At 41.4% G+C, this 11,316-nt stretch overlaps 1 protein-coding gene across 1 annotated transcript; it reads left to right on the top strand.

Annotated features, from left to right (window-relative positions):
• Positions 1 to 290: 290 nt before the first annotated feature.
• Positions 291 to 9,216, top strand: SAMD15 (sterile alpha motif domain containing 15). Its single transcript, XM_016220394.2, has 3 exons — positions 291 to 2,198; positions 3,000 to 3,098; positions 8,749 to 9,216. The coding sequence occupies exons 1-3, from the start codon at positions 291 to 293 to the stop codon at positions 9,025 to 9,027; spliced, it is 2,286 nt and encodes a 761-aa protein (XP_016075880.2). The 3' UTR covers positions 9,028 to 9,216.
• Positions 9,217 to 11,316: the final 2,100 nt, after the last annotated feature.

Here is an 11,316-nt window from a genome sequence, read left to right as displayed (position 1 = left end):
GCCGGGAAGAGCCGAGGGAGCCCGGCGGCCGGAAGGGGCAGCGCGCGGCCCGCGGCGGCCGCCAGAGCGCTGCCAGCGGGGGCTGGCGGCGCGGACGCGAGGGGACGCGGACCTCGACCCGGGGAGGCTACTGCGCGATTCTGACTGCAGGTTTTTAAAGTCAGAGAGCGGCAAGAACAAACAAAACCCGGGAAGAGCCCGGAAGACCCGGCCGGAAATCGTGGTATCCATAGAGACGCTATCGGAAGTCGGGGTTGCTAGGAGGCCTGGGCGCCTCGCCGATCTGCGTCATGGCTGAAGCCCCAGAAGAGGACGGTTCTGGCCCCCGGAAAGGTGAAGATCTGGGGCCTGGGCCTCTTCAAATAGCCGAAGATGCCGAACCAGACATCACGGCAGAGGCAGACCCGGAGCTACCTGAAAAGACTGACCAAGAGCCACAGCCAGAGGCGCAGGAAGAGAATTTGAAAGACCGGACGCCGGCGAGCGCTAAGAACATGCACCCACACCTAAAACCAACCTGGATGTTCGAGGGAGAGCTTTCCAAGAAATCAGAGGCAGACCTTTCAAGCGAGATTGAGACAGGGATACCCCAAAAGGTAATGTCAGAGGTAACTAGAGAGATGATAGAGTTTCTCAAGGATTTGGCGGTCACTATGGATGAAAAGCCGGAGGACCCAGACCTAGAGCCATCCGAAGAGGCCAAAGCAGATGTTACCGAGGATGTAGTCGTAGAGTTAGCTCAGGAAACGCATCTGGAGCTACCAAAGGAAACCGAGTCTGAGGCTCCAAGAGCCGCAGCCAACAAGACAAGACTGGAGTTACTAAAGGAGATCAAAGGAGGGTTTCCAGAGGAATTACTTAGAGAGCAAAATGAAGAGTCCAGTCTAGAACCTCCAGAACAGGCCCAGCCTGAATTTCCAAGTAAGAAGCCAAGAAAATCAATTGGAGAGAGAGATCTACAGCCACCAAAGATGGCCACTCCAGAGTTTCCAGAAGAGACACAAAGAAAGTCATCTGAGGAGAACAGGCCAGAGCCATCGGAGCCGACCAAACTGGAGTTTCCAAAGGAGAAACCAAGAAAGTCTGGTGAGGAGGCAGGTCTAGAGCCTCCAGAAGAAACTAAGCCAGGGGTTGCAGAGGAGACAGCAAGAAAACCAACTGAGGAGAAAGGGACCGAGCAACCTGAGCAGACTAAACCAGAGTTTCCAGACCAGAAACCAAGTAAGTTTACTGAGGGGACAGGAAGAAAGGCAACCAAGGGCGAGGTTCCAGAGCCAGTAGAAGAGATCAAATCAGAGTTTCCTGAGGAAAAATCAAGAAAACTAATTGAGAAAAGAGGCCTAGAGTCATCAGAAAAGACAAAACCAGAAATTCAAGAGGAGACACAAAGAAAGTCAACTGTGGAGAAAGTTCTAGAACCACCAGAAGATACTGAAGCAACAGTTCAAAAAAATAAGCAGAGAAAATCAACTATGGAGATAGGACTCGCACCACCACAGAAGTCCAAGTCAGGGGACACACTAAGAGAGTCAACTGAAGAGAAAGATCTAGAGCCTCCAGAACAGACTACGCCTGGGTTTCCAAAGGAAGAACCAAAGACACAGAGAAAATCAACTGAGAACACGGGCCAAGTGCCACTACAGAAGATGAGACCAGAGGTTCAAGAGAGGACACAAACAGAGCCAACTAAGGAAAAAGATTTAGAGTTACCCGATAAAGCCAAACCACTGCTTAGACAAGAGGCACAGGAAGAATTTACCGAGGAAGATAGGCCGGAGCGAATCAAATTTAAGCATTTTGTAGACAAAGACAGGCCAGAGAATTCTGACTATCAAACAAGAAAGTTGTTCATACAAGAAACTGAAAAAGTTGTGGAAGACTCTTCGTTAGCCTCTTTCACAGTAAGAGAAGTAGGCTCGGAAAATATAGGTGACGAGTTCCCAGAAGAACCCCCAATACCGGGTGACTTCACTGATTCCAGTAATGACTTCTACTCACCTCCCTCAGAGTCTCAGAGGGACTTAAGAAATTCCATTAGTGAAAAAGATGTAGACTTGCCCCTAAAGTTGATGGAACTGGTACCTTGTGATAAAGAAACCCAGACAGAGGAAAGGACTAAGCTACAATTTGAGTGTCTTAAATGGAGCCCAGAAGAAGTTGCGAAGTGGATTAGCAAGTTAGGCTTTCCTCAGTACCAGGTATACAAAAGTAACATTTTCTGGAATATTCTCATCCATCTACCTCTTGTTCCTCTGCCTTACCTGAGCTCTTGCCTCTTCCTGACTAGAAGGATTATAGAAATGCCCTGGGCTATGTTAGAGGTAACTTGGATTTTAGTTTTGGCCTTTCCACTGATGTATATTTGGATTTGGGGACAGGGAGGGAGGGTCATGTTTGTATGTTTTTCGTCTTCATCGCAGCCACTTCACTTCTCTGTGATCCTTGAATAAAGACCAAGACATTTATATAGGCCTCTTTTCATAGAAAACTTTTAAATAGATTTCATCCAAGGTAGACTTTATGGTACTTTGTGAAGCTATTTTAGCTCCCTAACTTGAACTTGCACTATTACTCTTAAGTGTCTCAAATATGTCATATGTATCATGAGTACCTAACAATACTGATTTAAATAGCCAATTAATCAAAATAGTTTTATTTAAAAGATAGAGTGAATCCTTTTATTTCATTAATGTCAACTATGTTCTTAGGCTACCACAAAACACCACAAGATCTGGAATCTTTTGTAACCCCATGTAATTGAGGCGTGAAAGAACTACTGGTTGTATCATGCCAAAAAATTGTAAGGAACAGTATGAAATTTTATCAAAAGCTTACATGGAAAATATGTGGGATTATTACTAAATTTAAACTTAATTTAAAATTAAATTTAAAACTTGCTCAGTATAGAATGGAAAAGATGATTTATTCCCTCCCTCCCTCCCTCCCTTTCCTTCCTTTTACTATACATCTTTTGAGTGATGTTCTCATTGTACTGACAGGAGTGTTTTACCACAAACTTCATCAGCGGCCGAAAACTCATCCATGTAAACTGCTCAAACCTCCCTCAGATGGGGATAACGGATTTTGAGGACATGAAGGTGAGTTGTGCATCCGGTTGCCCACAGAGCACTGTAACAGGGCTACCGTCTGTCTTCCAGCCAATCTCCTTTTCTTCTCCCCGGACTCCTATTTCTGTCAGTCGTGTTGTTAAACTCCCAGACCCCAGGCTCACAGTGGTCTATTCTTACATCCCGAGAAGTTTGAACAAGCAAACATTGGAATACTTATTATCAAAGTCACCAGACAAATGTGGCCACCCCTTGAGGTCACTAGAGTAAAACAAAGATGAAGACATTGACAGGTATATTAGGAAAGCTTTGCTTGACACTTAGGTCCACATAAAAAAGCTAATTATATACTATGACTTAGGTAACTTTTTAGAGATCGTACCTGAACTTAGGCCATAGTTACCTTCCTTACAGGTATACTAAGCATATTTAAGCCCACCGTTGTAATTATTGCACCTAGTATATCCACAGTTTATCCCTTAACAGCTAAGCAGTGAGGTTATCTTTTTGTGCTCTCTCCCAGCCATGGGCTTTGGGAAAGGGGGAGGAGTGGGGGAAGAGCAGGTTGCTTGAGGGTGCAGAATTCTGGACATGCTGCTAAGAAACTGAGCTACATTTGAACTGTGCACCCCATTTACAAGCCTTATTCTTAATTTATGGCCAGTTTCTATTCTCTTCAACTTCCTTAATTTTACAGTTACATGATTCACCTGCAGAAATGACTCACCTTTCTCTTGCCCTTCCTACAATACACTGAGAGGACAGAGAAAAGGTAAATGTATAGATGAGACTGGTGAGGAGTGCAGAAGGAAAGAAACATGGATTCTTCTTTTCACCTGGCCAGAGGAGCTCTAGAAACCATCATCCTGTCTTTCCCATTTGTAGTGATACATTACCTTGGTAAAGGGGGTAAGAAAGCCAGTCTTATTCTAGGGACAAGCTAGATAAGGTAGCATTATATGGATTTTAGCTTTCTCCCTTTTTTATTTACTGATTGGTTTTGAGAGAAAGAGAGGGAAGGAGGGAGAGACGGAGGGAGGGAGAGAGAGAAACATCAATTTGTTGTTCCACTTATTTATGTATGCATTGGTTTCTTCTAGTATGTGCCCTGACCGGAGATCAAACCCACAATCTTGGTGTGTCAGGATGACGCTCTAACCAACTGAGCAACTTGGCCAGGGCCTCAGCTTTCTCTCTCAGAATATAATTCTCAAAATATTTTAAACATCTCTCCATCAAGTGAACAAAAGAACTCTGTGATAAATATTCGTAGAACATAGATGAATTGCTTATTCCTTTTGTATGCAAGATTTTATATTACAAAGTATAGCCATATAAGCTTTATAATATCTCAGCAATTTTACTACTCTTGCCTTGTTGCAAACTTTTTTTTTTTTTTTTTAAATCCTCACGGAGAATATTTTTCCCATTGCTTTTCAGAGCACGAGAGAGAGAGAAAGAGAGAGAGACAGAGAGAAACATCGATGTCAGACACATCAATTGGTTGCCTCCCACATGCACCCCGGCCAGGGCTGGAGATCAAGCCTGCAACTTGAGGTACTTGCCCTTGGCTGAAACCGAGCCCAGGTCCCTTCTGTCCACGGGCTGATGCTCTAACCACTGAGCCAAACCAGCTAGGGCTAAACAGCAAATATTCATAACAATGTGTCATAAATTACCACTAGACAAAAATAGTTTTTTAACTTTTAATTTTCAAATAATTTAGTTTTACCTAAGAGTTGCAAAGATAATACAGAGAGCTCCTGTATACTTTTCACCCAGTTTTCCCTAATGTTAACATCTTATGTAACCATGGTCCTTTTGTCAAAACTAAAAAATTAACATCAGTACAGCATGATTAAACAAGCTACAGTCTTTATTCAGATTTCTGAAAGTTTTCCACTGATGTCCTTTTTGTTGTTCCATGATCCAATGAGGGATACAACCTTGGATTTAGCTGTCATGTTTCTTGGTCTCCTCCAATATGTGACAGCTTCTTGATCTTTCTTTGTTTTACATGATCTCGACACTTTGAAGAGTAGTGGTCAGGTATTTTAGTTTGTCTCATGTTTCCCATGAGGTTACGCTTTTGGGGGGAGGCTATCACAGAGGTGATGAGCCCTTCTCATCTCATAAGATCAGACAGTACATGACATCAACACAACTTATTATTGGAGATGTTTATCTTGATCCCTTGGTTCCAGTGGTATCTTCCAGGTTTCTTCACTGTAAAGTTAGTGTTTCCCTTTCATATTCTGTTCATTAGAAGTGAATTACTAAATCCACCCCACACTCAAAGAGAAGAAAATTAAGCTCCACCTCCTGGAGGGAGTAGTATCAGAGAGTTTATGACATAGAGTAAAACTACCACTGTAATAAAGGACATGGTTCGAGGCTGTGGAAATACCCTGTTTCTCCTTCAAGTTTTGCCCACTAATTTTAGCATTCATCGATGGGCTTTGCCTGCAGCAGTCATTGCTGTGTTGTTCTAATGATGATTTTTCTATTTCCCTCATTCCTTCCATGTTTAATTGGAACTCATCTTAAGGAACCTTCTATAAGCCCTGGCCAGGTAGCTCAGTTGGGTAGAGCATCATCCTGATATGTCAATGTTGTGGGTTTGATCCCCGGTCAGGGCTCCTACAAGAAGCAACCAATGATGCATAAACAAGTGGAACAACAAATCAGTGTTTCTCTCTCTCACTCTCTCCCTTCCTCTCTCTCTCTCAAATCAATAAATAAAAAATTTAAAACAGGAACTTGTCTTTGCTTAATTGTCCCTTCTCCCCCCCTTGGGAGTTTTTTCACATTGGCTCTTGTGTACTTTTGACATGCCCAGCCCCCCCCAACTTTCCGGCACTGTGCGCTCACACTGATACCTCTGACTCTCGCCCAACACCACAGGGTTTATTGTAGCCTCTCGTCCTTCTTATCCCCTGTTCGTCTTTGCTTCTTTAAAGCATCTTCTCTGGCAGTGAGAACCCTGGCTCTCCTTAGCCATAGACACGTATCCTATGAGAAACACAGTTACCGAATGGAGCGCAGTGTTTGTGTAGTCATTTTTGTCTTTAGCCTTATACTACCTAGACAAAGCACCATTTTTCAAAGTCAGCTCTTTTCGTCCCTACCTGCTTCAATGACATTATGTCTTACTTTGTCATATAGTTAGATTCATTTGTCCACAGCCTATATCCCATCATGGATACCAAAACATCCTGGCTTTTTAAAAACTTGCATAAAGTAACTCTTTGTAGTGTACAGTTCTATGGGTTTTGACAAATGCATGTATCCAGAAAAATCCTCTCACCCTGATATTTCCCACATCCCCTCTGTAGTCAGCCCATCTCTCTGCCCCAGTCCCTGGCAACCACTAGTATGTTTTTTGTCCCTTTAGTTTTGACTTTTCTAGAATGCCACATAGACGGAATCGAATAATATGTAGCCTTTGATTCTGGCTTCTTTCTGTTAACAAATTGAATTTAAATTAATCCATATTGTTGTATGAATCAACAAGCAGATTTTAAGGAAACTATACATCTGTTTTAATAATGGTGGTATAGATAGATGATTCATATTTGAACCACAACAATTATGTCTTTGGATTTAATTAAAGTAAATCATAGGTTTCTATCAAGCAAATGTGCATCGCTCCAATAAGGTGGCTAAGCAGTGTGTAAGAAATTGATAATGATGGAGCAAGATCATCAGTAGTTAAAAATAAAGCAAAAATAGCAGCCTTTGAAAATCATGATCAACACAAGATACAATGATGACATACTAATAATAGAATCTTCTTGAAAACTATAGAAGATACAAATACCCACTCAAGACCATGTGAGGTAGGTGCTCTGCAGTGACACCAACCATTGAGTATGAGCAGCCATCCTAGAATATGGAATTAAGAATCCTTAGAAAACTCTAATATTAATCTTCCTGAATAGTTTTAATAATCCTTATTAACTCAAGTAAGTTACAAGTAAGTTGTTCTATGTCTTAGGCAAAAAGAAAGTATATTGCTTGTTATCAGAATTAAAGAAAGAACTCACAGTTTTAGATTACTTTATAGTCCATCAGCGGTCCCTCAGGGTCCATCAGGGAACCTCAGACATACCTTAAGAATCACTGAATTAGAGGAGGGGTGGTTGGATTATATTTCTTGATTCCACATGTAATTGTTTTCAATTTCTACATTAGAATATTAAACAGTACTGGACTTTGTTGGCCTACAACAGGCACATAGCTCTTTTGGTTAATAGTGAATGACTACAAAGCCTCTCCCAGGGGCACCGTGTGTAAACCTCAGTGAGTCTGTACAATAACCCCCTCAGGTAACGGATATTCAAAAGAAGTCAGGGTGAGGTGCTGACCTGGCAAAGTGCTCACTATAGCACCATCAGTTATAAATGAGAACTCTTAAGAGCCACCTGTGATAATCTAGAAACCTTGCTACAGACCTCAATTAGCATTCCCACTTGAAATGCAAATCAACTTTGTAGACTCTCTTTTACCCACAAACCATCTCCAGGATCCTAACAAAACCAAGTAAGATTCAAGTAAGATTCAAGAAGAGAGATATCTTTCCTATCTAAAATACATGGCTAATGGGCAGTTTTGTGTCAGTTTTAGAGTTGCCTGTGCCATGAATTTTATGGTCTTGTAAATATGGCCAGTAGTTTTAAACTAAGAAAAAGAAAAATATCGATTACACATACTCCTTTGGCTGTGTTCTAGCAGCAGTTTCATGGATGAGAGTCTCATCCAGATGCAGGATATGAAGCAAATAGCAGAGTTAATAATAGACCAATGATTAAAACTAAAATTTGAAAATGCAGTCACAGCTTAATCTAGGATATCAAGCGGCATAGTGCTCAATGAATACAGATTATGTTTTAGAAACACTGAAAATTGTGATAAAAAGATGCTTTAAACGAATATACAAACAAGTATAGGTACTTACAAAACAGCTGGAACTTCCATATCTGCTTTTTAGTGTTTAAGATTTATTTTTAATCTCACACATCAAATAACTATTTGTGTAATAATTGTTTTTTAGTTGCAGATTAACTGAGCTCCTTATAGACAAGTTATTTATTAACCTTCCCAGAGAGAGTCACGGCTCCTAATCTAAACATATTATTTGCTCACATGGTTGGTCAGGTTGCTAAGCTAAAAGAAAGAAATGAGCCCATCCATGGCCATCTGATGCAAGGGCCTAGAAACACCTTTAAATGGGACTTTTAAAAAAGATAAGTTGCCTGGCCAGGCATGGCTCAGCGGATGAGCATTGACCTAGGATCCAGGAGATCGGGGTTCGATTCCTGGTCAGGGCACATGCCCAGGTTGCGGGCTAGACAGCCGATCAATGACTCTCTCATCATTGATGTTTCTATCTCTCTCTCTCTCCCCCTCCTTTCCTCTCTCTGAAATCAATAAAGATATGTTTAAAAAAATAAATAAGTAAAAAAAATAAAAATAAAAAAGATAAGTAATGTTATGTTTCTCTTAAGAACTTTGTTTTGATAAGGCCAAGCTAGTAAGCCTTTCAGTGTTATTATTTTATTTTCCCATAGAAATAACTTAAGGGGTTAGCATTCAAGAGGCCTAGGAAAGTAAGTAAAACAGCTTTGATTCAGTTGTGTTTTCAGGCTAGTACCATTAAAAAATTATCCTTGTATTTCAGGTAATTTCTCGGCACACGCGGGAGCTACTGGGAATTGAAGAACCATTATTTAACCGCACCATCTGTCTTCCCTATAGAGACAATATAGGCTTATTTTTAGAGCAAAAAGGTCATACGGGGGTAAAATCTGATTCCTTGACCTTATCTGAATTTGTGCAAACAGCAGGATTACAAGACTATGAGCCACAAATACCTGCCCCTGATGAGAATGAGGGGTTATATTACACTGAGCCACAGGAAAAAGCCATCTCACTTAGCTTGAAAGCTCAAACGGAATGACTTGGGGGAAGAGATGTGGTCTTTTGGGGTTCCTTTTCCCCCTCTTCATTAGAGGTCAGAGTTGGAACTCCTGGCCCTATTCCTAGTTCTGTCGTCAGCTCACAGAACCTTCCTGGTGTTTGTGTTTCAGTTTAGCCTCTCGTTAAAACAAGGGTGGGGAGCACCCTGGCCCAGCAGGTCAGTTGGTTGCAGCAGCCTCCCGACATGCCAAGGTTGGGGGTTTGATCCCTGGCCAGGGCACATACAGGAAGCAGCCAGTAAGTGCATAAACAAGTGGAACAACAAATGTTTCTCTCTCTCTCTCTCCCCCCTTCCTCTCTCTAAAACATCAATCAATAAATAAGAAAGAAACAATTTTATTATTGAATGAGCATTAAATCAGACTGTGATGCACATCACAGGCAAGCCGCTAAAGAGACTGCAAAGACAAGGAAACCTCACCCTTTTATGTAGGCAGACAGACACAATCCGTTACATACGTGTTAACTGTCCTTATCCAATAGTAAAAACTCCTCCCACCTCTATGACAAACAGGAAGTGATTACTTGGAGCCAGGCACTTGGGCTAAACTCCCACAGATTCAGGGAGACCAGGTGCTGTCCTCCTGCATGCTCACATTTGAGAGATGGTCCCAAGGCCTCCCAGAAAGTCAGTCCTGGGATATAAAACTGTCAGAAGGCTTATTAAGCTTTTAAAAATATTTACATACATCTCAAAAACAGAGAAAAAGGATTTATGTTATAAGTTTTCTGAAGAAAATATTTTAAGAAAAAGGAAAGGGGAAGTTCTTTCCCTTTCAGCATCAGAGGAGTATTTTTTAAATCTATTTTAGGTTTGTATCTATCCTTACAAACAGCATGGCTTATGGAAGTACCCTTATGAACTAGGGTCTGGGGTTTGTTTGAAGGCTCTTTTACGTGGTAGCTGCCAGACCTTTATAAAATGAAATTCAGGCCAGAGTCTACCCATGACTGGACTGCTCAAAAGAAATTACAAAATACTCCTTGTTGCTTTAATAACTCCAGTTCCTCTCTAGTTGTATAGATTTAACTGCTCCTTTTCTTCCCAGTCTCACTTCTGAATCCTAAAAACCACTACAGGGCCACGATAATCCAGAAGGGCAATGGTGCATCCTATCCAGTTCCCCACACCTGAATGACTATCCAAAGGAATACATTTTTTTTTCCTACTGAGAGAAGGAACAGTGCCTCAAGTTAGCATTCACACCGAGTGTCAATATTTGGTGATGAGCCTAATTTTTTCCCAAATTGAACTAACAAAATTTCACCTCAAACCATTCAATACCATTGAGTTTGCCTGACTCATAACGATGCAAAAAAGAAAAATGCGAATGATTAACCTAGGACACGGTGGTTTGCTTATGGAGTGAGTGGTTTTGTTCAAAAGCACTTCAGCAGTTAGCATGCAATGGTTCTGTTCCCCTTTCTCAACTTGCTGCTGCTGTTCCCTGCTGTATTATAATTGACATAAAGTATTTGCCAAACATAAAGGAAATAAAGTTGCACTATAGAAATAAGATCTATATTTTACAAAATTATTTTTAGCCATTGAATATAAACGTTTGCCAGCTATTTTAAAAAAGTTTTCTATGGTTTAAAATGCTTTACATGGGAACAGCTTTAAATAAGATAGTACCAAAAGTGTCACATATAGCTGAAATAAGCATGAAATGAGTCATACTTGTTTACCACACAGTTCACTTCTCTATCTAAAATGGTAGGAAAGTCAAGCTGTATCATTTGTCAGCTTCATACCGATACAGGAAAAGAAGCTAATAATGACATTATACCTTCTTAAATTTAGCTTTTACAAGAAATATAATTTGTATTAATAAGGCTCTCATGGGGAAGCAGCTTACTTAACTATCAGGTTATGCAGTTTCATTCGTTTACTTCCAAAAGCCAGATACAGACTGACGAGTCTCAGAGGGAAGGTGGGGGTGGGGAGTGGGGGAGAGATGAACCAAAGAATTTACATGCAAACATGCGTAACCCATGGACACAGGCAGTAGTGTGGTGAAGGCCTGGGGCGGGGTAGAAGGGATCAGTGGGGGAAAAGGGGACATCTGTAATACTTTCAACAATAAAGATTTTTTTAAAAATGCACACACAGCCTGGCCAGGCGTGGCTCAGCAGTTGAGCATCGACCTATGATCCAGGAGATTGTGGTTCGATTCCCGGTCAGGGCACATGCCCAGATTGCGGGCTCGATCCCCAGCAAGGGGGTGCAGGTGGCAGCCGATCAATAATGACTCTCTCATCATTGATG

Source organism: Miniopterus natalensis, chromosome 1, assembly GCF_054644295.1.
Source record: "Miniopterus natalensis isolate mMinNat1 chromosome 1, mMinNat1.hap1, whole genome shotgun sequence".
In the NCBI taxonomy this organism is placed as follows: domain Eukaryota; kingdom Metazoa; phylum Chordata; class Mammalia; order Chiroptera; family Miniopteridae; genus Miniopterus; species Miniopterus natalensis.
The sequence above is the reverse complement of the archived record's forward strand: the minus strand, read 5'-3'. Positions and strand labels throughout refer to the sequence as shown.